Source organism: Micromys minutus, assembly GCF_963924665.1.
Source record: "Micromys minutus genome assembly, chromosome: 3".
Taxonomy (NCBI): domain Eukaryota; kingdom Metazoa; phylum Chordata; class Mammalia; order Rodentia; family Muridae; genus Micromys; species Micromys minutus.
The window spans coordinates 13,508,527-13,535,213 of NC_137972.1; the positions used below are offsets into that span (position 1 = coordinate 13,508,527).

The 26,687-nt window shown below is 38.9% G+C and overlaps 1 protein-coding gene across 1 annotated transcript in view; it reads left to right on the forward strand.

The window, feature by feature from the left end:
* DUSP16 (dual specificity phosphatase 16) overlaps nt 1-26,687 on the forward strand; it is a 73,213-nt gene that overhangs the window by 19,273 nt on the left and 27,253 nt on the right. Inside the window, exons 2-3 of the mRNA XM_080914697.1 lie at nt 14,468-15,059; nt 16,729-16,867. Coding sequence (XP_080770823.1) covers nt 14,832-15,059; nt 16,729-16,867 — 367 coding nt within the window. The 5' untranslated portion in view covers nt 14,468-14,831. The remainder of the gene's footprint in view (nt 1-14,467; nt 15,060-16,728; nt 16,868-26,687) is intronic.

The following is a 26,687-nucleotide window of genomic DNA, read 5'->3' on the forward strand; positions in this document are numbered from 1 at the left end:
CTTTAATTGTTTTGTATTCACTCAATGATCTGGTATGGAGGTTTAAATAAGTGTATCTCCCTATAGGCTTATATTTTGAATGTTTATTTTCTGGTTGATGGACTGTTAGGAAGGATTAGGAGGTGTTGGCTTGTTGGAAGAGGTGTGTCACTAGGGGAGTTCTGAGGCTTCAAAAACCTTGGTCAGGGCTATGCTCACTTTTTCTGTTGCCACTTGTGAATCAGATGTGAGCTCTCAGCTATGGCTCCAGTGTTATGCCTGCATTCCTGCCTCTGCCACAGTGGAAATAGATTAACTCTCTAAAACATAAGCAACCCCTAACTAAACTTCCTTTATAAGTTGCCTTGGTCATGGTATCTCCTCAGCTAAGACACCAGTGAAATAGAAATACTTTTGCTTCTGGAATTCTTTATTCTTTGTGCTACCTACCTGGATATCTCCCCCAGGATGGCATTGGATAGCCTTAAATTTGCATTGTATCTGAGGATGACCTTGAATTTCTGATTCTCCTGCTTCTGCCTTTTTAGAAATGAGATTACAGGCATGCACCATCATGCCTGGTTTATCCTGACAGCATTTTAATTTCAAACCTTTTTTTTTTTTTTTTTTTTTTTTTTTTTTTTTTTTTTTTTTTTTTGTAGCTGCATTATTCACAAGGTGAGAAAGACTGAAAAGTCTACACCAGTTGAATGCTACAGACATTGAAAGAAAGGCCAAAGATATCTTTAGGACAATACTTTTTTTTTTTTTTTTAACGAGATCCTTTGAGACTCCAGTAACATTTTTAATAATAGATATTCACATTTTTCATTCTAGACTCAAGGTTTAATCTCCAGAAGTAGGACCAGACAGGTAGCTTTTACCAGTTTTCCAAGTAATTCTTGTAATTACATGGAAGTAGAAAGTATAAGTTAAACATATATAATACTCAATAAATGAACACATCTATATTCCTAACTCATGCAGTTTTTTTTTCCTTAGGGTTCAAGAATTCAAAAAGAATGAACAGTACTCAGGAAGGAGAGAAAACTGAACATTTGTTGTATCATGTTTAAAATACCTTTGCTCTGTTAGTGCTTTGTGATGTTTAAATATTGATAGAAAATGATGATGTTTCCTTAGAACCTAATTAAGAGTTAATGCAGTAAGATTTAACAGTAGAGCTTTGTGAATATAATTCTTGGGCTCTAAATATGTCACTCACTACATATTAGATGAGATGGTGAAATCAGGTAGTTTAGTGTTAAGCCAGAGTTCATGGTGGACAACCTTATAATCTGCTTTTTACCAAATTTCCCTTATGAAAATTTAATGTATTTGTTATGCCTTTCTTATTAATTTTACATATGGAAAAGAGACATTACCTAATACCTATCTACTTGTTTTGCTTTATGTGAAATGCATATTGTGCTAGAGAAACAATGTAAAAGAAGGATTTATTTTGGTTAAGGGTTGGTATTTGACCATTGCCTTTAGGCCTGTGGTGAAGAGAACATCATTGTTTGAAAAGTATGGTGAGGTTTCTCATTTCATGAAAGCCAGAAACCAGAGAGAGAAACAGGAAAAGGCTAGGAACACGTCTGTGTCTTTCCAGGACATCTCCTCAGTGATGTTTTCTCCAGCTAGGCCTATCTCCTACTTTCCAATGTTCATGCCCTCTTATTATTCTCACCTCCACCCAAGAAAGGATCTTAGTGTGAATCTTGAGCTGACCATTAGCTGTCTGTATAGACTAGGCTAGCTCTAACTTATGGCTACCTTCCTGTTTTGAGATCCGAGTTCTTGGATTATGTATACGTATGAGCCATCATGCCTGAAAATATTTTTTGTTGTTGCTTGTCGAGATAGAGTTTGATTTAGGTCAGTCTGATCTCCCAGTCACTGTGTAGCCCAGGATACCTGACAAATGGGGGCGTGGTCCAGTCACTTTTCAATGGTTGTATGGGTACGGACGGACCCATCAGCTTTAGACCAAGTTTTTGAAGGGCAGGTAGAGGGAGGCTTCATTTTCAAATCATAGCACATATGGAGTACCTTGTATTTTATATCATTATTGACACTGTAGTTTTTTTTATACTACCGTTTACTACTGAGTGAATTTCATGATACTACAATAAAACTTATTTTGGATAATGATGAAAAATAATTGTACTCAGTTTATTGAGAAAATAGAGCTCAGTAATTTAGTATCAGCCTTTTTCTTTCTTTGAACATTCTTAGCAGGGCATACATTAAGACCAAACAAGAAGTGCAGGGCCTGAGGATGAAGCTTAGTGTTTTGTGTGTGAGTGTGTGTGAGTGCACGTGTGTGTATTTAACTTGCAGAAGAGAATCATGATACAGCCTTCAATTCAAGATTCTAGTTTCTCAGTCCTCTGATGCTGTATCTAAGTTTTCTTGATTCAATTTTCTGTTCTGTCCATTGTAAACAGATGTTTTCAAGTTATTTTTCTACAGCTTATAGTGGCTTTGATGGCATATGCCTTCCAGGATGCCCCTTCTTTCTTAACTTTGTTACATACTGATACAATCTGTGCTCCAGCCAGGAAAATTTGCTTGTCTCTTTCATCAAGTTCATGTATTTATTTCATTTGGAATTTTCTTCCTCATTTTTTTTGAGTGTTCATGTCCCAATGTTTCCCTGAAAAACATCTTGAAATTTAAATTTTTCTAGGAAAGCGTTCTTTTTCTACATTTATTTAAAATGTCATTTCAGTTATACTTAATTTTTTTATACTTATATGAGATTAACCGTCTCTTTGGTTTTCTTCACAATGCATTTTATTAACTTTAAGCCAGTGCTGACACTGATGTTTTTCAGTTAGAAATGAAAACTTGGACTGTATTTTCTGTATGTGGTATGCCTGGCTCTGAGAGCCGCTCTGGATTATAAAGAGCAGTACCATCTTCTTGAAGATGGCACATAATCTCTTAGGGAATAACCCGAAGAGTAGTAGGCAGAAATTACATCTTATCTCACACTTGCACTGTTGAGTGGAAGTTTGTGTATAATCTTTTATTTTTGACTTTGCAGTTATTTTTATGGTATGTGGTCCAGTATTTTTTATTGTATTGTTATGACTTGTAGTAAACACCCTGTGTTCTGGTCATCTCATTTGTCTTTGATACTCCTTCTGGGTCAGGTTGTGCTCAGTTGAAACCAGTGGCTTACAGAAGGTTGGAGGGTCAGACAGTGGGGGCCATCACACCCTTGATGAAGCATGTTTTGTCACCACATACTCAGGCTACTTTTTATTTTACCAATATGAATCCCTAGATTGTAAAGTATTTCATCTGTTGTTATTTTCTACATGTCCGACTGGAAGCCTCAAGAATCTGTTCCTTTTGAGGTTTAGGTTGAGGCTTAGCCTTCATATCTAGATTTTCAGTATTTAAGGGCTGATCAAGCATAGGACAATGAGCCTGGTGTGATGCTATAGACCTTTAATTCCCATCACTTGGGAGGCAGAGGCAGGTATAGGTCACCCTGTGCCTATGTGTTCTAAGGATTTCCCTACTTTCTCTTCTAATAGTTTCAGTGTACCTGGTTTAATGTGGAGATCTTTGATCCAGTTCCACTTGAGCTTTGTACAAGGAGATAAGAAAGGGTCTATTTTCATTCTTCTGCATGCTGAGTGCCAGTTGGACCAACACCATTTGTTGAAGATGCTGTCCTTTTCCATTGAATGTTTTCAGCTAGTTTGTCAAAAATCAAGTGACCATATGCGTGAGGGTTCATTTTGGATCTTCTATTCTGTTCCATTGATCAACCTGCCTATCTCTGTACCAGTACCATGTGCTTTTTAACACAGTTGCCTTGTAATATAGCTTGAGGTCAGGGATGGTGATTCCCACATATGTTTTCTTGTTGTTGAGGATGGATTTAGATATTCTAGGTCTTTTGTTATTTCAGATGAATTTGCAAATTACTCTTTCCAACTCTATGAAGAATTGAGTTGAAATTTTGATGGGGATTGCGTTGAATCTGTAGATTGCTTTTGGTAAGATGGCCATTTTTATAATGTTGATCCTTCCAATCCATGAGCATGGGAGATCTTTCCATCTTCTGAGATCTTCTTCAATTTCCTTCTTCAGAGATATGAAGTTCTTGTCATACGGGTCCTTCACTTGCTTAGTTAGAGCCACACCAAGGTATTTCATGTTGTTTGTGACTATTGTGAAGGGTATCTTTTCCCTAATTTCTTTTTCAGCATGTTTGTTTTTTGAGTAGAGGAAGGCTACTGATTTGAGTTAATTTTATATCCAGTCACTTTGCTGAAGTTGTTTATCAGCTGTAAAAGTTCTCTGGTGGAATTTTTGGGGTCACTTAAGTATACTATCATGTCATCTGCAAATAGTGATATTTTTACTTCTTTCTTTCCTATTCGTATCCCTTTAATTTCCTTTTGTTGTCTAATTGCTCTGGCCAGGACTTCAGCACCTCACGGCACCTTCTCCAAAATTGACCATATAGTTGGTCACAATACAAGCCTCAATAGATATAAGAAGATTGAAATACTCCCATGCATCCTATCAGATCAACATGGACTAAGGTTGGTCTTTAATAACAACAAAAACAACAAAAAACCCATATATACATGGAAGCTAAACAACACTCTACTCAAAAATAGCATGGTCAAAGAAGAAATAAAGAAATTAAGGATTTTCTAGAATTTAATGAAAATGAAAGCACAACATACCCAAATCTATGGGATGCAATGAAAGTAGTACTAAGAGGAAAACTCATAGCTCTGAGTACCTCCAAAAAGAAACTGGAGAGAGCATACACTAGCAACTTGACAGCACAGTTGAAAGCTCTAGAACAAAAAGAAGCAGATACACCCAAGAGGAGTAGACAGCAAGAAATAAACTCAGAGCAGAAATAGACAAAATAGAAACAAAAAGAACCATTCAAAGAATCAACAAAACCAAGAGCTGGTTCTTTGAGAAAATTAACAAGATTGATAAGCCCTTAGCTAGACTAACTAGAGGGCAAAGAAAGAGTATCCAGATTTACAAAATCAGAAATGAAAGTGGAGACACAACAACTGAAACTGAGGAAATTCAAGAAATCATCAGATCCTACTGCAAAAGCCTATACTCAACAAATCTGGAAAATCTGGAGGAAATGGATGAATTCCTAGACAGATACCAGATACTAAAGTTAAACCAGGACCAGGTAAACCATCTAAATAATTCCATACACCTAAAGAAATAGCAGCAGTCATCAAAAGCCTCCCAACCAAAAAAAAAAAAAAAAAAAGCCCAGGACCAGATGGGTTCAATGCAGAATTCTATCAGACATTTATTGACGACCTAATACCAATACTCTCTAAACTATTACACAAAATAGAGTCAGATGGAATACTACCCAACTCATTTTTCGAGGCCACGATAACCCTCGTTCCTAAACCACACAAAGACCCTACAAGGAAAGAGAACTTCAGACCAATCTCACTAATGAACATTGATGCAAAAATACTCAACAAAATCCTTGCAAACTGAATCCAAGAACACATCAAAACGATCACTCACCATGATCAAGTAGGCTTCATCCCTGGGATGCAGGGATGGTTTATATACAGAAATCCATCAATGTAATCCACCATATAAACAAACTCAAAGAAAAAAAACACATGGTCATCTCACTAGATGCTGAGAAAGCATTTGACAAAATTCAACACCACTTCATGTTAAAAGTCTTGGAAATAACAGGAATCCAAGGCCCATACCTAAACATAATAAAAGCAATATACAGCAAACCAATAGCCAAAGTCAAACTTAACAGTGAGAAAACTTGAAGCAATCCCACTAAAATCAGGGACTAGACAAGGCTGCCCACTTTCCCTCTACCTATTCAGCATAGTACTGGAAGTCCTGGCTGGAACAATTAAACAAACTGCCCTTCTATATGAGATACTAGACCTGTAAAATCCTTAATGTTCATAGTTATTTAATGCCAATCAATCCCACCTTGGTCTAGCTGGTCCTTGGGAACCTTCATGTTTTGACGACCTCCCCCTCCTCCCTGACCTCTCAGACCTCTCCACCTCCCTTGCCCCGCCTAGTCACTGGCTTTCTTTTATTTTACTAATTAAAACGGGAAGGATCAGATGAAGTCATCTCAGGAGTACTGACTTGGTAGCTCTTCTTGGGGAAGTGGAATTAACACTAAAATACAAACAGCTTCAGGACAATCTACAAAGAGGAGCAAGGGAGAGAAGAGACTACGGTTTAGACAAAGGAAAAGCACAGAAATGAGTTAGATGAGAGGATATAAAACATTAAAGCGAAAAGATAAAGGATGAAAAGTAACCAAGAGGTCAGGTAGCATCCTTGGCTTTGCCAGGGTTTGGTCTCTGCTTCTTCTATAGTCCTATTTTTCTGCCCAGGTCTTGGCCCTGTTGCTCTGGCTTTCTGGTGGTGTAGCTTCCTCGTGTTATTCTCAGCACCCACTGCAAATGTGTGCATGCATGTGTGTATGTAGACAGATGTAGTGATGACAATTAGTATAGTCTAGGCTCCCTGAGTGGATGAGCAATAGTGCTGCCTGTCTTTTTCTGCTACCTGGCTTCCTTTTATCCTGATACTTGCAGAGAAATGGGAATAGTTATTTCAGATCAAGCCTTGGGAATCTCCAGCCATAAAAGGAATGATTTGGCTTGCCTGTTGTGGCCCCAGAGTTATCCTTTTAATGTGAGGATATAATCCGTGACACATACATGACTGCTTGGTGATCAGTACATTTCTGGTACCTTTCTGTTCTGACACTGTCTAAATCCTAAGATAGACTTACAGTAGCATCTTTATGTTACTAGTGAAAGAATCTTAGATGTCACTCCGTTCTCACTTCACCCATTAAACAAACACAGGCTTGGGAGCAGCATGTTTTATATGACCTCTGAGCAGTTTGGTAAAGTTGAAATTAAGAACAAGGTCTCATGGGTACTGTCCTTTTTTTTTTCTTTTAAAACAGCACATCATGAAATCTTAAATTAATTTAATTTTTTCTGAATTCCTAGGATTCGTTTTGGTTTGAAGCTGCAAAGAAACTGAACCTGCCTGAGTTGTGTGTGCTTGGTGCCAGAAACCTAGAGAAGGAAACTCTCTGTGTGTGTGTGTGTGTGTGTGTGTGTGTGTGTGTGTGTGTGTGTGTGTGTGTGATAACAGTTTTGTAGTTCCTGCTTTCACTAAGTGGAGCTGAGCAAGGGGCCAGCAGTTACCCCTGAGCCTGGCTGACATCCCATTTTTTTGAGGCCCCAGAGTTATTTTTAGCCCCAGGGCCTTGGAAGCAGGTGTGGTCTGTGCTTGAAGGCCATGCCTGGAATCTGTTCAAACCCTGTTGTGCTTGTCTTCTTAGGAGCTGGCAGTGGCGACCCAAACCTACTCCTTTACTTTGCCAGAGGAATTTGCACCTTTTTGGTGAGGAATGAAAAGTCATACTTTATTACATCTGTGATTATTTAAGCAGGTTTGCTTTGGAAACTTTTAATACTCAAAATACATCTTAAGAGTAATAGTACTATATTAACTAACAAAAACATCAGAGTAAGTCCCTTATGTATAGAGGGACTCTTTTTGTATTAAAGAGCATAACCCAACGGGTATGTTTTAAAATTCAGGTTTTTAGTCACAAGTCACAATTGAACTTTTAATTTTATGGGCATCTGAGATGTAGTTCAGTGCTGTAGACAGTGTGTTTAGCATGCATAAGGTTCTATCACCAGTAAACACACTCGCTTTGAGGATGACAGGCAAATGCTCTCTACCTTACAATAAATATTCTTACGAGTTCTTTTGTGAAGCAACAGCTGGACTTTTACCTCTTGAAGGTTAACATCAATTTTCATGTATTGTATTAGCTTATCTTCCAATCTGCCCACTCACCCCCAACTTTTATCAGCTATGCCCAGAAATGAAACAAGAATGTATGTGTGATATCATTTGCTAATGCTTGCTTGTTTGCTTCCTTCCTTCCTTCCTTCCTTCCTTCCTTCCTTCCTTCCTTCCTTCCTTCCTTCCCAACCTCCCTCCCTCCCTCCCTCCCTCCCTCCCTCCCTTCCTCCTTCCTTCCTTCCTTTCGGCAAGTTCATGTATATCACAGAATATCATGTATATCACAGAATGTCCTCAAACTCCCTTTGCAGTTAACGATGACTTTGAGTGTCTGATTTTCCTACCTCTATCTTCCCAAGTCCTGGACTCAAAGGCCAACATACCGCATTCCATTGCATGCTCCTAGGGCCACTGATTGTGAAGTTAAGTCCTTGTTCTTCCTCCTAGCCCCATGCTCCCAGAAATGACTCGAACTCAAAATATATTTACAAATGCCTTGGCCATATAGCCAAGGTTCTTCTACTTAGGCTCTTCTCTGACTAGCTCATAATTTAAGTAAAAACACTTATTCTAATCTACATTGTGCCACATGGCTCATTACCATGCATCCATCTTGACATCTTCCCAGGTGAATATCCTGTGTATTGCTCTATCCCAGAATTCTTTCTGCCTCCCGAATGTCCCACCTTCTATTCTAGCCTTTCCTGTAGGCCATAGTTTTTTTTTTTTAATATTTATTTATTTTATGTATGTGAGCACATTGTCTCTTGTCTTCAGACAGCATTAGGTCCCATTACAGATGGTTGTGAGCCACTGTGTGGTTGCTGGGAATTGAACTCAGGACCTCTGGAAGAGCAGTTTTTTTTTGTTTTGTTTTGTTTTTTTGTTTTTTTGTTTTTTTTTAATTGATAGGTGATGCATCCATACAATACACAAGATATTTTCTCTAAAACTAATAGTCTTTGAGAAATTAAATTGTAACCTTTCTTTCATTAGACTGCTTCCAGATTTTCTACCTTTTTGCCCTGTCTTAGTACTCCTGGTAATTCAAATTTTCTATCAGAAACATATGCCCTTTCTTTCTCATAGTGGATTTTGTTGTGGAGGTGAATTGGCCAAGGGAACAATATTCAGATAAAGATTCTGTTACCAACTTTTGAATATAAGTTCTTGAGTTATTTGATCCATTTCTTTGACAAGAAGAACATCTTGAAAATACTTATTTTAATGGGAAGATTTTTAAGGGAGCTAGAGAGGTGGATTAGCAGTTAGGAGCACTGGCTGCTGCTCTTCCAGCAAACTAGGGTTCAATTCTAGCACTTACACGGTAGCTTATAATTGTCCGTAACTTCAGTACCAGGGGGCTCTGACACCCTCACACAGAAACACGTGCAGGCAAAATATCAGCCAGTGCTCATAAAATAAGAATAAGTTATCTTAAAAAGGAAATATTTAAAAATACTTTCTTGTATGGGTTTTTCATACACATATTTTGCTTACTATGTCTGTTATATTTTACTCCATTCTTTGCCAAAACCAAACCCAAAACCCTCCAGACTCTTACTAGATATAAACATCTGTGCTCTAAACAGCAGTATACTGTGAACATTGTAATCTTTCCTGTCACAGTGCTGGTGTTTCTTGGCTAAGGCATACACTAATTAAGAAACCACAGCACCTTCCTTTGCAGTGAAGGAAGAAAGTATACTAAACTTCTTTAGTATGTGTGTGGACTCGCCTACATACATAACTGTATATATTTCACTGTAAAGTTAATCACAATTGCCTGGAAATCATTTCTAGTAAATATAATCATAATTCTGAAGAAAGACTGAATATCTGCCATTTCTGTATTTGCCTAATTCAGGATTTTTTGGCCAGCATCATATATATATATATAAAATCTTCATTATTTTTAGGCACAGGGCTTCAGACTTTTAGGTGTCCTCCTAGTTTTTGTGATTCCTTTGGAGAAAGGTCTTTGACTAGTCAGTTTGAGCCGCCTCTAGCATCTCTTACGTTTTAACTGCTTCATTTATTTCTCCATAGCACTTTTTAGTATCATAACATGTTTTATTTTGTCTATTATATGTACCTTTTATTTTACATTTTAAAAGTCCCTAGAAGGTTCATCTAATTTAGAAGGACTAAAGTCCTTAAATTAATGTTATTGGAAAGTATTGGAGTCATTAGGACAGAAAAGAGCCTTGGGTGTGGATACTTGCTTTTCTCCTGTAAGAGCCAAACAGTAAGGACCTGTCGTAAACATGAGGTTTTTGGGGATCCTCCTGTGTCTGCCTCCATCTATTGAAGGGACACTGGGACTGTGGTGTTGGGCCTTATGTAGGTGCTATGATCTGGACTCAGGTCTTCATTACTGCACAGCAAGTGTTTTACAAATGGAGCTATCTTCTCAGCCCAAGAAATGATTAGTTTGCCTGCCTGCTAATTTCTAAGTGTAATATTTTTTTAATCAAATTGGAGTATTATGAATGGAAGAAAAGGCAAGATATGTAAAATTCCATGTAAATATTTGAACAAAAGGAAGAAAAATGACATTGTGTTTTCTATATTTACTTCCAACAATCTTAAGAAGAAATCAGAAGCTACTTACTGTTAGCAGTGGTCACCAGTTAGGTGTATAAAGGACAGGTGAGGGACATCTACAACATAGGAATTTACGAAACTTGAGTATAGTGTTGGAGTTCCAGTCTCTTGGCAGTTTATAACACCCTCATCAGAGTATAACTTTGATAGCAATGAAGACATTATTCGCATAATTTTCACCATTTAAATATTTATTAAGAAGTGGAAAAAAGGAAGTTAAAATGTTTAAAATTGGCTAAGTAGTAGGTTATAAGAATTGAGGCTCTTGAGGCTTAAGGTGTTTATTCCATGGACTTGACTTGAATAGAGATGTTGAGGCAGGCTGGCAAGATGCTATACAACAGGACTGACAAGCCTGAATGTCAATCTCCAGAGCCCTCGTGGGATGGTAGGAGAGAGCCAACCCCCAGAAGATATTCTTTGACCTCCACTTGCTGATTGTGCCTTACTTGTGCCATATTCACATACACAAAATACATGCCACACAAACAGAGAAGGCAAAGTTAGTTCAGTGGTTTTGTAAACAGTGAACTATTTGTTTACAGTCTTCAAATTCCACTTGATACAAAAAAGTTTGAAAACAAAATCATAAAAGATATGCTTCTGATCTCAGGGTATTAGCATTCTTGAGAATGAGCAGCAATTGAGGCAAGAGCTTATGTAGCCCAGACTGTCCTCAAGTTCTTTATACTGTTAAGGATGACCTCGAACTTCTGATTCTGCCACCCCAAGGTTATGAGAGGAACTGGCTGCAGCACTTGGGAGCAGGCCCTGTACCTCACCTGGGCAGCACAGTAGTTTGCGTTGGTGGCGAAGGCCATGAGAACAGGAGAGCTGCCCTGCCCCTTGCTGGCTGTAGCATTGCATGAGCCAGCTGGGCAGTGCTGGAAAATTCTCCTTAGTGGTGAGCGACCAACTCAGCTATCCCCCAACCCCCGAAGGCCCAGATCCAGGACTTTGAGTTGGCCCACCCACCATCTTCCCTAGTTATGAGTACATGAAAGGACCAGCCCTGCAGATTCAAAGCTGCAGGACTGCTGTGACACAGGACAACAGGATCTCCAAGAGGATCCAGTGAGGATCCAGTACTGATGGAGTAGCAGAAGCCAGAGGCCTCAGCAATGAACCTTTGCAAGTAAAGATGTGTGGACAGAGTGTAAACAGGGTGACACTGTATACACCACAGTTTCCATGCCGAGATTCTTAAAAATTCTATCTTTCTTTATTTTCTTTTGGAGGGTATTTTATTTGCAGGGGTGGAGGGCGGATATGAAGGGACAGGGAGATGAATGGAAGTGAGGTACATGATGCAAAATTCACAAAGAATCAATAAAATTTGAAAAAAAAACTGTTTATAAAGAAATGGGAGTGGGAGTAATGGCTGGATTATAGATAAATAAATAAATAGAAAAGAAATGAGTTGAAGGTCATTTTTACTTTACTTTCTATCTCCCCTTGGCGGGATTCTGCACATAATCCAGTTAAGACTTAGAAAATCAAAATTTTGATATAAAGGGAGCAGAGAGTGCTAGCTGGTTTCAGTACAATGCTGAATGTGTACACGTTTACTTCTCTCTGTCTTTCTGTACCTGCAGCTGCCTACTCGGGCCTTCTCAGTCCTGGTAGACCTGCCTGCTGAAGGGAGGGGCTGAGTTTTCTAATTTACCTGTGCATATTTGCTATCCTCTCCCTCCTTTTGTCTCTTGATCTCCTAACCCAGATCACTGCTTTTCGTCTCTTCCTGATTTCATCACTGAGTGGAGCCAACCACACTCAGTACTGTTGTTGGAATCAGCTTGCTCTTGTTCTCAGATTTCTGCTTTCTGTGCCATCTGGGCACTCTGTGGACAAGTCGCATCATTCTTCCCCAGTCCAGCTCCACTGTGGAGCAGGTGCTGAGGGAAAACTGGGTAACCCAGTAGGAGTCAGACATTCTCTGTGCAGGACCTTACACTGACATGATGTGTGTCACTGAGCAGCCAGGACTTTATTCATGCTGTGAACATACTTTGCAGAGGCTTGTTGATTGCCAAGGCAAGTCTCCTGCTATAGCTTCTTCAGTTGAAATGAGAGGTGACTCTTATTTCTCTTTGATATAAAAGCATATCGAAGATAAAAGCAATGTAATGAGACTTGGTGCTAGGAAGACAAGGCATGGGCATTTAATAATCCATTAACTGTAGGGTTTGTAAAATAAGATTTCTCAGGTGTGTCTATATCAGGCTCTGTGCAAAAGGTGGAAGCTGAACTGTATAGGAAAGTAGATTGCTACTGCTCCGATCTACTCAGTGGTGTCTTTTCAAAAGGAAGGTATTTATTTTATGTGCATCAGTGTTTTGTCCGCCTGTATTTCTATGTAACATGTATGTGCCTGGCACCTGGGAAGATCTCAGAAGAAGACATTGAATCCCCTGGGATTGGAATTAAAGACGGTTGTATCATGGGTGCTAGAAACTGAACTCTGGTCCTCTGTGAGAGCTGCTAGAGAGCTTAACTGCTGAGCCTTATCTTCAGTCCTCATGATGTCTTTTTGATTCTAGATAGAGTGAGCTTTGCTCACCAACACTGGCACCCATCTGAGACAGAGTCTAACTATAGCCCAGGCCAGCCTGCAATTAAAATTTTCTTTTTCAGCTGCTAGAATTCCAGCGTTAAAAGCATGCACTGTTATGGCCAGCCTCACCTGTGCATCTAGCCACCAGTGAGTTCCCCTCCTCTCACTGTTTGATCAACTTTCATTTATTAATTTTTGATAATGTCCTCAGAACAGATATTTATGAAGAGATAGTCACTGCTGCCTCTGTATTTGGTAGGAGGAGGCACATCACCAGAATTCCACGTCACTTCTCCTTATAGCCTGATGCTTTTCTTCATGTCCCAGGCTTGAAGTTTAAGTTTAAAAGTAGGGAATATGGCCCTAAGGTGAATTACAGCTTTACCACCTTGTTCTGAAAGCAGGCAGTCAAATATCCATTTATAACCAGATATTGGTTTTGGAACAAGAAAATACTTATCCTGAGAGTTAAACTGAGCATCTTACCTACAAGTAGAGTTAATACAAGTATCCCACCAACTGCTCATCCTTTAAAAGTGGGTGCCAACAGCGAATGTCTCATATAAAAAAAATGGACCAAGGTAGATAAATCTAAGAATGTTAAAGGTTAGGATCAGGCTCAGATTATGGACACTAAACTTCAATTAGTGTTACTCAGAAAATGACTCCTTACAAGAGTTTGGTGAGGTCAGGAGGCATTTAAGGGCTTGGCACGCTGTCTTCAAGTCCTAGGTTAAGGGATGGATTTCTAAGGCTGGAAGTCAATACTTCTCTTGAGAATGTGGTATGAAAACTGAAGGGGAAGCCTGTGACAGGTCAAGGAACGTGAGAAGGAGAGTTGGGTTTGGGATGGAGACAGACCAGGGTCATACCTGCCATAGGGCTGGGTACACCACAGGCCTTCTGTAGTCCCATTGACAAGTGCATCAGTCATGTTTGCCCCGTTTCTTCCTTAAGTAACTGAAATTTGTGGAACCTCATTTTCCTGCCCATTCTTAAGGGGCTGCTATTTGTGCCTTCCTATTCATCACAGGACTCTTAAGCCAGCAGAAAAGATTTTTTTCTCCTAAAAATATAATCTGACTCTTTGCTATTATTCTGTTTACTGTTTTCAAGGGATAAATAAATAAAATGAAAGAAAACCATTTGGAATATTAATACTTTGAGCCACTTTTTCTAGGCTCTGTAATTTCATACAAATGATTTAATTTGGGATCTCAGATAATTATAATTATGAATGCCTTGCTTTGTTTCTTTTTGAAGGTTTTTATATTTTGAGATTAGTATACCCCTTTTTAATGAAGCCATGTCTAGTAAATCCTTTTTGCTTGTTCAAATGAAGCAGTGCATTAAGTATGGAATTAGATTAATGAAGTAAATATTATGAGTCATACACTCTCTAATCTGATAGTCATTCTTATTTTTCTGACCCATGTTTTGTTTTCTGTCTGTCTTTCTTTCTTCACATAGGTTGTCGGTCCAGTGTAAAGCTGTTAGAGTGAGGGAGCAAAGGTAAAGGATGATGTAATGCCCTGGCTGCCCCAAAGCATCTTTTGTTGTGGGATGGTTATTCCTGTCATCTCTGTATGAATCTAATGTGAGGGGCTGCTTTGTGGAAGGAGTCCTTTGCAAGAGCACATCAACAGGAAAGAGAAAGGGACATTCAGTTGGAGGGCTCTTGCTGAAATGGGTTTAACTCTCCTTTTGCCAGTCACCACTAGCCTGACCTCATATATTTTCAGTACAATGGAGTGGCTGAGCTTTTGAGCACAGCACCATTACATCATCGTGGCAAATTGAAGAACGAGGTGGGGAAAGAGGACTTATTGTTGTCATGGCCCATGAGATGATTGGGACTCAAATTGTTACTGAGAGGTTGGTGGCTCTGCTGGAAAGTGGAACGGAAAAAGTGCTGCTAATTGATAGCCGGCCATTTGTGGAATACAATACGTCCCACATTTTGGAAGCCATTAATATCAACTGCTCCAAACTGATGAAACGGAGGTTGCAACAGGACAAAGTGTTAATTACGGAACTTATCCAACATTCTGCAAAACATAAGGTAAATTCTTTCTTTTAATTACTTTTAAAGTAAGCAGACATGTTAGTTGAGAAAATATTTTAATTGAAGCTTCTTTTTAGAAAGTAATTTGAGGAAATTTTGGTTGCTTTTTACATTTGGTAATCTTGCAATACCTAAAAACAAATTAACAGTCATACTGTCACATTAAGAATATTTTAAACGTTTATTTATTTATTTTATGTATATGAGCACACTGTAGCTGTCTTCAGACACATCAGAAGAGGGAATCAGATCCCTTATGCCTATCTGTAATCCTAGCATGGGAGGCTGAGGGGAAGAGCTGCTATAAGTTTAGGGCAAGCTTGGACTATGTAGTGAGACCCTGTCTCAAAAATGCCACGGGAAGGAAAAAGACCATTTAAAACGATACAGAATAGCTAAATTATTGTAATTTAACATACGCTGAGTTTCTTTATATATTAATGTCTCAATGAAATTGTCTTTTCAGTTTAAACAGCACTTTGTATCATCAAACACACTGAAAGTCATTCTTTTCAAGTTCTTTGAAAGTAAGAACTAATCATTAGAAGTGGAAGTAACATTAATGTGTGGTAATATTGGTTAAGATATTATGTTTAGAAAAGAAGTATTATGGGGCTAATGAAGTATTATGGATATGTTAGGGAAGTCCCCCCACCCCCCTTTGAGTAGGATCTCATGACTCAGGCTGTTCTCACATTGCTATATAGCTAAGGTTGGCCTTGAACACCTGGGTAAGCGCATCTTTTAGTAAACAGCTGATTTCCTTCCTGTTATATAGGATCTCTCTCTCTCTCTCTCTCTCTCTCTCTCTCTCTGTGTGTGTGTGTGTGTGTGTGTGTAAACCAAAAAAAAAAAAAAAAAAATCTTGGGTATTATCCTCAGAAATGTAATCTGCCTCCTTTTGAGGTGTCCTCCTGACTTGGAACTTAGCAATTAGGCTAGACTGGCAGGCCAGTGAACTTCAGAGATCACCCCACCACCACCACAACTACCATCACCACTACCACACACACACACACACACACACACACACACACACACACACACACACGCACGCACACACATGAAACTCTAGAATCAACTTTTTTATGTAGGTGCTGAGTACCAAACTCAGGTCTTCATGCTGAGATAGCTCACCAGTCTCCTACAGGAACTATTTAATCAAATGTTTCTTTAGCTGGAAGTTTTTTTTTTTTTTAATTTTGCAAATTATATCATTTGTGAATGTTATCATTTTATATTATCAAATTTTTAACACATCTTAAAAGCAATATCAATTTTGCCTTTGAAAGGTAGCATGCAAGCATGTAACCAATCACCTCTTTGCTAATTCTACCAAGGAAATTGATTGCATCTCATTTTTATTCATTAACTGATAATAAAAGAAGTCATTAACTGTTTTAAGACCAGTAAAGTGTGAGTTCCTACAGAGCCAGTAACTTATTAGATTATTTTTCTCAAGCCATCCCCTACTCCACAATCCCCCTTTGAGACAGAGTCACAAGTAGTCCAGACTAGTTTTGAATTTGTGTTAGGTAAGCATGACATTGAATTCTTGATTCTTCACCTTCCAACCTCTCAAGTACTACAAGTGTGGACCAAGATGGCAGGTGTGCAGTGCCAGGCTCTCAACTTCCTTCTTAACAAGCTTCTGTTTGCATTTTAGGTGGACATTGACTGCAATCAGAAGGTGGTAGTTTATGATCAAAGTTCCCAAGATGCTGCTTCCCTGTCATCTGACTGCTTTCTCACTGTACTTCTGGGTAAACTGGAGAAGAGCTTCAGCTCTGTTCACCTGCTTGCAGGTGAGTGTGGGACCCAGTGGAACAGGCTTGTTATTTCATTGTATGTAAGCAGTATCACAACTCATGTGTAAAGTGAGTTACAGCTTTAGACTGATAGGATGGTTTCATTGATCTTGAATACTGTTACTCCTCCACATTAAATTTGTGGAGTTTTACTTTATTTTTTGTTTGATTCTGAGGCAGGGTCTCACTATGTAGCCCAGGCTGGCCCCAAGTTTGAAACAGTCTTTCTGGCTCGGTTTCTCTAGTACTGGAATTACAGGTGGAAACTATCACACCTGGCTGGGTCAGTGTGTTCTGACCTGACTATAATGCCTCTTTGTGTCTTATTAGCTGGAAATGTCACATATGACTTGACAGAAGTCACTTGCTTTTGTCTGATGGTTTTCTATGTACCTGCTGTGTAAGAACACTGAGTGATTTGAATCTCGGCTCTTATGAGTTTTTACCTTTTGGCCAGAGCCAGACCAGCATTACAGTGTCAGACTCTTCCTTGAAGAAGATCCAGAGATAACCTCACATTCTCAGCCATATGAACAGTGACAAAGAGCAAGGTTTGCAGACTGTGTCTTCTGATCATTACATAGACTATTTTAAAACTTATCTACTTTTTGCTGAAGGGCATTTGTTTGTTTTCTGAGAAGGTTCTTATCACTAAATTGTGGCTTTGGGAGTGGTAGTCACTGGGCCACAAAGAAGAATACAGGTTCAGTATAACCAGCTGGACTAACCTTCTGAGTCACGGAGTCAGAACACCTAATTCCCATTTCATGCAAAAACATATATTTTGTTTGTGATTTGTCTTTTATGCTTGGAAAAAGGTTTTAATATGTAAATGCTAAGCAACTGGGTAATTTTGTAAAGCATATGGGAAGGGCTACAGTCGGTGAGAGAGCAGTGTGACTCCAAACACACAGTTCATCCTTTGCTTCCATGTTGCAGACTGGCTCACAAGAATAGGAAATACGTTGACCAAATGCACAGGACCTTAGCCTAGAGTTACTACCAGGCAAATTCCATCTGTAACAACCCAGCACGTTGTTTAAAATGTCACCTAAGAAAAGATATTAATAGGTATCATCATTTTCGACCTTTGGTGTTTATTAGGACACAGTGAGCTTGATTAGTTATTGGCAATTAGTTATCAGAAACAATAAACATGTTAGTTTTAAGATCAATAGGTCGTTGGTATACAAACAGTTCTAAAATGTAAACACTTTGAGACTCCATGCAGGTTTGGGTAAGATTCCTGAATTTCCAGTTCCTTCACACAGGTGTGCTTCAGTTCTCTAGAAACAAGGATAGTTTTTTGTTGTTGTCCTCCCCACCCCCACCCCCACCCCCACCCCCACCCCCACCCAGGTTGTCTCCGACTACACCTTATATTTATGCTGTGGGTCTCTCGAGTCTCTGTATGTATCCTTAAGTGAAGCCTACTTTTTAGAGAATGTAGCTTACATAATTCTGTGACTATGATTATATTTTGTCCAGTCTCTGTTGGTAGATGTGTGTGTGATGCTAAGCAGATGTTGTAGCAGTGAGGTACTCAACCCCTGCCCCCTCACTCGCCCTGACAGGCACATTTTAAGGGTGTGTATAAGTGGGTTAGATATAACAACTTTTTGAGTTCCACTTAGGATAAATTTGATATTCAAATTTTTGTAGCCACTGTGATGGACTTTACTTCAGAGTGCTATTAGGGAGTTCAGTTGGGCAAGCACACTATTAACTGAATCACACTCCTAGACCCAGTCTTTAAAAAGTTTATATGTCAGGATATCCCACTTTGATTTTCCAAACATTTTTCCTGTGGAGAGCTCCGACCTGATCATTTGGTCAACAGACAGCCGTTCTGTAGGTGTGCACAGTGAGTTTCTATAGGTGTCTTACTTGGACTTTATTCCCTTTGCTTAAGGGCATTCCTTTGTTTCTTCTGAGAAGGTTCTTATCACTAAATTGTGGCTTTGGGAGTGGCAGTCACTGGGCCACAATGAAGAATACATGTTCAGTATAACCAGCTGGACTAACCTTCTGACATGGAGTCAGAACACTTTATTCCCATTTCATACAAGAAATGTTTCCTAGCTGTGTGGAGTGCTGCGTTAGTGGGAAGAGTCAGGTAAGGTGTGTGCAGAAGTTATGCAGGTTGAGCAAGAGGGACACGGCTGCTCTGCCCTGACTGGATCTAGTGCATATTCCTTCTGTGTGCCCCACAGAAGAAAAAACGGAGAGAATACAGAGAAGTACTTTCAGTGTTTGATAATACCCTTATCAACTGTGAACCTTAGATATTGGCAGGAAGAAGGGCTGGAAGGAAGACAAGCAAGACTGGAGGAGGAAAAGAAAAAAAGTTTCCTGGTGGACTTGGGGCCAAGACTATCACCAGTAACCTAGGTTTCAGACATTTTTGTCAATGTGCTCCTTGAAGCTGAGAAGAACAGGAACTGTGTTTTTTTTTTTTTTTCCTCCATGGCTCATTTCTGAATGTCTTTAGAAAAGTGATGTAACTGGAATTGTGGTTTTGGTTTTCTTCTTACCCAATTATCAAAAAATATATATTCAACTTAACTTGGAGAGTATTATTTGTGAGAATCAGATAGAACATGTAAAATCTGTTTCATTAGTCTTTTTAAATCAGTTGTTAACATTGACTTATGATCAGCTATTTAGGTTTTGCTAACTTTAAGAAAACTTTAAAAAACAAACTTGGCCTTTACATTATAATCTTAGTCTTTTTGCTGTTCATACCTAAGAGTGTTAAGTTTATTTCACAGAACTGAAATAAATAAATAAAGGAGGAAAAAACCTTTTATGTTGAGCTTTTATTTTATACTAACATAGAAAAGATTTGGAAATGATTTAATTTGATAACAAGTAGGTTAAAAGATAGCATACAGATAATCAATACTATTCTGTCCCCTTCTCTTAATCCCTGTTGTTTTGTTTTGTTTTGTTTGACTAGGGGTGACACACAACCACACCTACCTCATGGTCTGCCTACTTCCACTGCTGCCCCTTTATCATAGTCGACAAACATGTGCTAGCACGGATTCTCAGTCTTCTTTTTCAGCCTCTTGAGTGTTGGAGTTTTGGGTGGGCATAGCCATGCCTGGCTCTTCCCTACTGATAAGAGCAGAAGGGCAGCTTTGGATGTAGTACAGTGGTACAGTATCTGCTTAGCATGTCAGATCCTGGGTGGTCTCACCATCCCACTGCTTCTAGAAGGAAGGAGAGGATAGGCCTACATACTCACGGTCTTTCCCTTTGTTCTCTTTTGTGATTATGGAACTCAAACACAGGCTGAGTGCTGTGCCACTCAGCTATACACTAGCTCATTTCTGTCCTATAATGGGTGACAGGACAACTGTACAGCAGATAAAACCCATGATGAATCACAGACTTCAGCTCTTCACACACAGATGGTGACTCAGTGACTCTTCATGTTCTTTCCATGTATTTGCCTGGTATTCTGTGACTCTTAGTTTGCATGAAATTGTTTATATTGTCTTTCATTCAGTTGTTACCAGTGGCTAAGACATCATGCCTGAGACTTTGTCTTCTAATAAAATGGACTATAGAGCCAACTAAAGTACTTACTTGTTTTCCTCATTTTGATAGTCTCCTAGTTAATTTGGAAAACATCTGAACAGAGTAAAACAAAGGAAAGCATATGGCCATGTGCTTTGTGACGGCCATCTGATAAGAGATGATTCGATGTGTAGTCTGTAGCAATAGGAAGATTTAGTTACAGCAATGAAATTGTAGTTGAACCTTGAAAACAGTAATATTTGAGTGTGGAGGTGCCTTTGAATTTAGTGGGGGAGAAGTGCAACATAGTGGTTCAGTGGGAAAAGCTCCTACCATGCCCAGAAAAAGGTGGGCTGAATTTAATCTTCAGAACCCATGTGAAGATAGAACTAACCCCGCACAGTTGTTCTCTCACCTCTATATATGTGCTTTGACACACTCCCCATCTACAAATAATATACACAACCAGGAGCTAGAGATAGAGCACAGGTAGTACAGTGCTTGCCTAGTGTGCACAAAGCTTTGGATTTAGTCCCCAATACCACATAAAATGGGTGTGGTGGCACACTTACCTGCAATTCCAGCATTCAATGGGCTCACACAGAAGGGCTGTGAGAGCAAAGTCAGCTTGGGTTACATAACTTGATTAAAAACTACAAACAGCAATAATAGATTTAGAGGATTAATAAGGAGACTGGAGGGTTTCTCTTTTTCTTTTTCTGCAAAAAATGGAAATTTAGACAAATTGATATTAAATTATGTTTAAACATGAGTTTATTAGGTGTGGTGGGCCTTGTGAGCTGTCAGAGATCTGGCTGAAACATTTGTCCCCTTTCAGTCACCACTAGGTCTTTTTTCTGTTTGTAAGAAGTCTTTATCTTCTGCTACCTCAGTCTTTACAACACCATCTTTCAGAATGCTCTAGGAGCCTCTAACTTGTCTTATATCCTCTGTCTTGCCACATCCCAGCCCATAGTGGACAGTTGGAGCCAAAGTTAAATATATTTTATTTCCAGATTGTTTTCCTTTTTCAATTTAATGTGTCAGTAATCTTAGGATAAATTATAGACTCCCTAACTAATTCTAACAGTGGCTGACCTGTCTGCCTCCCTGACTTTAGCTAAGCCACTTTCTCTCTTTTCCTTCTCCCTTCTTCTCCTTGTCCTCTCTCCTCTATGCACTGCTTCCCTCTTCTATAGCATCCTGTTCTTCCTCCCTCTTACCCTCTCTTCTTTTTCTTTCCCTCCCTTTTTAGATTATCAGTCTTTATCCCATTTGCTTAGAATCTGCAGCCTTATGGTTTCTGGACCTCCACAGAAAACCTTTTTCTTCTCTGCCTCTGAGACTATTTCTCTGCCACTAATCTAGGTGTCTCCGGCATTTAATGTCATCTTAAACCTCCTGGTTATGAGGTACAGTTGGTTACCACAGGGTTTTTTTTTTTTTGTTTTGTTTTGTCTTGTTTTGTTTTTGTTTGTTTGTTTTTGCTACCAACCATAATTAATTTTTGATCTTTTAATTTGGCTATAATTTGTCTGACTAGACTGTCAACTCCAGAAAGAGCCTCTGTCTTGGTCCACTGGTCCTTTTGCTTAGCACTGTGTCAAATGCTCACTGAACGACTTGTTTTGTTTTGTTTTTGAGACTGGTCTCTGTGTGTAGCACTGGCTGCCCTGAAACCCCATGTAGACCAGTGCAGCCTCAAAGTCACAGAGATCTGCCTGCCTCAGTCTTCCAAGTGATAGGATCAGAGACGTACACCAGGTTTTTGAATGGCTTTTTTCTTTCTTTCTTGTTTTTTCTGAACTCTGGCTGGCTGATTCAACTCAGCTGTTCTGACTCAAACTTCTCTTGAAGCTGACTGATTCAATCTGGCTTCTCTTTTGGCTTCTGACTGAATTGCTCTGCTTGACCTCATAACTTTGGTAATATGTTCTAATCTTCTGGCTCCTTCTCATTTTCTAGCTTGTTCTGTCTTTCCCTGTGTCTACCTTGTTCTCTCGCTGCAACCTGTCTATCATTGTCCAGGTAAAACTGCCTTCTTCTCTCCTCTGCCCCTGCTTTTTGAAGCAGGCTCTTCTTGTGAGATTTGGGAGGGGGCATCCTATCTCTGATTCATTCAGTCAGATCTTTATTTGATCTGTCACTTTGTTTATCCCTCAATTGTTTGGGGCTGAGCCATACCACAACCAGAAATAGGTCTTTTCAGTAAAAAACAGTGTCAGGGTTCATATTGTGATTAATATCCTCCAACAAAATTGTGTCCTAGTTGTTTTTATTGTTGCTTGGGTTATTGAGTAGGAATCATTTTCTTCCCTTGCTGCTTTTTGAAGTCTTTTATAAAATTGTAAAGTTGGTCAAAGAGGAGGACAGGGTTTCATTGTTGATTGCACTAACTGTAGATTAAACCTAGGGCCTAATGCATAGTTCTCTGTCACTGTGATGTACCCCTGGCTATTATCCTTTTACTTTTAAGACAGGATCTCATTAAATGGCCCGGGCTGGCCTTGAACTTGCAGTCTTTCAGTCTCAGCTAAACTAGGATAATGGGCCTGTTATACCAGACCCAGTTAAAGGGTCTGTTAATAAGAGTAGAACACACAGATTGTCTTGAGAGCTTGCCTAAAAGTAGATTAGGAAGTCTTGAGCTACACATAGAATGGTGTCTGGTGAGTAGTTCTTGACTGTGTACTAGGCAGTAGATTTGAGTGAATCATTCTTTGGAGTAAAGACTTACATTTACTTTTTCCTCTTGATTCATAGAGTTACCTTGATTTATAATCGTATTTCATTTTATTTTGATAATCACTTAAGGCCCTTCCAGCAGCCACCTCATCCTCCTTGGTGTGTGATTGTAACCATTGTCCTAGAGGTTTCCTAAGATGATGTGCCTTTGATTCCTGGAGCCACAAAGATAGGAATCCTGGGCCATTTAGGATGTCTGCAAAAAAATTTAAGTGTTAAGTGTTTGTAAAAGTTCTCTGGGTAAAGAAATATATGGATACAGTGTTGCTTTCGATTGATGGAAGAAGTGGCATTCACTGTAACTACCATCTTACCCCTTTGGTAGCAGGTTATTTTCTTGCTCTGTACCTTCTTTCCCATGCTAAGAGTCTCTGGGACATTGTAGTCTACAAATAGGAAACAGATTTTGTGCTCCCACCCATGCCAATGTAATTTTTGTCTTTGAATGGAATCAGGAAATCCGTTTTAAATACTAAAAATATACAGACTTGTGTCCATCAACAGCTATTCATTTTAAAAAGGAAAGATTCAGTAAACATTTGTTGAATTCTAATTATATGTTAGGCACTATGTTCAATGGTGATTAAAGAGTTATTCACAGTGAATTATAGCTTGAGAAATAAGATAGTACAATACACATAAATATATACACATATACAAATATACAAATTCACAGTTATCAGTTCATTCATAAATTCTGCTCAGTCACCAGTATGAGTTTTGAAAAAAACTCAGTTTTAGTTAGTTTATGTGTGTGTTTTGTGGTTTTAAAAATCAGGTGTCACATGGCCAAGGCTGGCTTTGGGCTTGCCATCTACTCCTGTTCCTCCTGCTCAGCCTCCCACTCGCTGGAATTACAGACATGTATTACCACACCAAGTGAATTTTATAGGACTACCGAAAGTGATGCCAGCAAGATAGCTCAGCAGGAAAGGCACCTGCCACACAAGCCTGACAACCTGAGCCTCATGTCTGGGAACCATGGAAAGGTGGAAAAAGAACCAACTCCAGAGCTGTCCTTTGATCTCCTCTCCAATTAAATCATTCAAAATTTTTAATTGAAATAAAGAACTTCTAAACTATCAAGACCATATTCAGAGACACTGGTTAGGGGAGGGTATATATTTTTATTGCAGTGAAATGAAATATAAACTGTCAGCATTTAATATAGCAAAGGAAGATTATATTACTATTTTAGCAGTGAATATATGTATGAGTTTAGAAGGTTTGATATAAAATGTATTTTCTTGGCCAAAGTAAAAGAAATGTTGGAATCTGCTGCTGTAGAAGGGCTGTCACTTGTGCTAGTCTGTGGTTTTGGAGAATATGCAAAATGACTTGACAGGGACTCATCCAAATACCAAGTACAGCTTTCTGTGTCAGGTACATGGAGGAGGATAGGGGAAATAGTCTGAATATTAGGCTGGGATTGTACTGTCTGCTTGAATATCTTTAGATATTATTTTATAAATAGGAAATAACATCAAAGCACTACTTTGTAATTTTTATGTGGCAACTGAGTAAAAATAAGAAACAAACAAACAAACAAACAAAGGAAGGATGAACAAATCAGTGGTTTTGAGATGGGTACTACTGAATTTATTCAAGTGTAAGGTATGAAATAAAAATTAAAGATGGAGTGTTATTGTGTTGTAAAGTGTCACTTTTGTTAATTATGTAAATATTTGGCTTTTAGGAAATAACTTTTACAGCTGATTACAAATGAACCAAGAACGAGAAGTAATTAGAATGTAATAGAATCTTATGCATTTTATTTTATTTGGCATATTTTCTCCCATCATACTGCACTGATACTTCACAGTGTTTTTTTTTTTTTTTAAACAGAAAATAATACTTTTGATTGGAGTTGTGAAGGAGGTACCCTCAGGGAAGAACTTTCTCTTGGCTGAGTGAGAATACAGGGACATATAAATTTATATCACAAATATGTTCTGTCCAAAGTAATGTTTTTTATTTCTACACATGCATTCTTTTGGCTGGATGGTGGAAGATTAACAGGCAGCAGCTTTGTAGTGTGTCTGTCATTCTTTCCATCTCCCTTTCTGTCCAGACCAGAAGCCTCTGAACGTGTCTAACTGCATGCTAAACACATTAGAACCCCAGGGAGTAGTGGACAGCTATTCTGAAGTTCACCCGTGTCTTAGAGACATACTTTTGTGTTACTGCCATTCTCCATTTTCTACATCTCCACCTGGTAAGCAGCACAGAATGTAGGGTAGAAAGAAAGTCATAGTAACAATGAGACAAGTCCATGATAACTTTTAAAATGTGGCTTTCCACAAGGAACAGGGTAATGAACTGCTGTTGGCTGTGTTATACACTAACATAGATTGCTTGGGACAGCAAGCTTTATAACAAGGTCAGATAACCTGCTTTTAGTTTGTATCTGGCACCTCTTAGGAACAAAGTATATATATAAATGAGCTGTTCTTTTGATGTAGATCTTGTTTTCAAGAGAATATTTGAAAGAAAAAGAGATAGTTTAGATATTTTGAAACTCATTTGCTGATGTGGCCACAGTTTTTAAAGGTTCAGGGTAGATCTTCAGTGTCTCATATGTTAATTAATGAAATGAAACTGGAGTCACTAGAATACAACAGTGAATGAAAGGCCAGTGAATGGAAACACTGTCAATGAAAGAGGGTGTCAGCAGAGTGGATGATGTCATAGGTAGAGAACAGGAAAATGTACTCTTTGGCTGATGTAGTATTTTCTGGAAGTGCACAGTTAGGGACATTTCAAGCCAGACTGAGCACTAAATGAAAGTTCCAGTTTCATTGAAATCTATTAAATATTTCAAAGTCTGATTGTTGGTGTTTGTACTGAATATTAGTTGAAAACACCCAAACAAACTTAAGTTTTATTTAGCAACAAAGCCTTCCTAGCAACCTGTTTTATGCAATTCTGCCTTAATTGCTTGTGGTTTCTGGTCTCTGGGAAGGGCTAAAGTATATAGTTGGAGAAGGATTAGGGAAGGGGGATATGAGGGAGAAATCAACCATCATACAAACTTTCCAGGGTTATCCATGTGGTCGTGATCCCTCACCCATTGCTCTGTAAATAAGCCTAGGACATTGTTTCATCTCTCCCAGCTACACACACACACACACACACACACACACACACACACACACACACACATGCACGCACACACCCCTCTCCCTCTCTTTGGGAAACACAAGACTCTTCCAGCAGTCTGGAGAAGAGCTCTATTCCTGTTGTGCGATTGGTACTAAGAACTAGCAAATCAGAGTCATAAGGCTTGGAGTGTAGATAACAGTAAGACTGTCCCTGCTCACAAAGGGGAGTTAGAATAGTTAAGAAGTGGACTCATACCTTAGCTCTGCTAAGCATTATAGGATGTAATTCTCAGCCTCTGTGTTCTTGTATAACTAGGAATAGAAATGACATTTACTTCCATAGCATTTTTCAAGATTGAAATGATGCCTGTAGAGTCAGGGGTAGCAGCCACTCCTCTAATCCCAGTGTTGTCTGTCTTAATATTAGTTCAATATATTCTGTTATT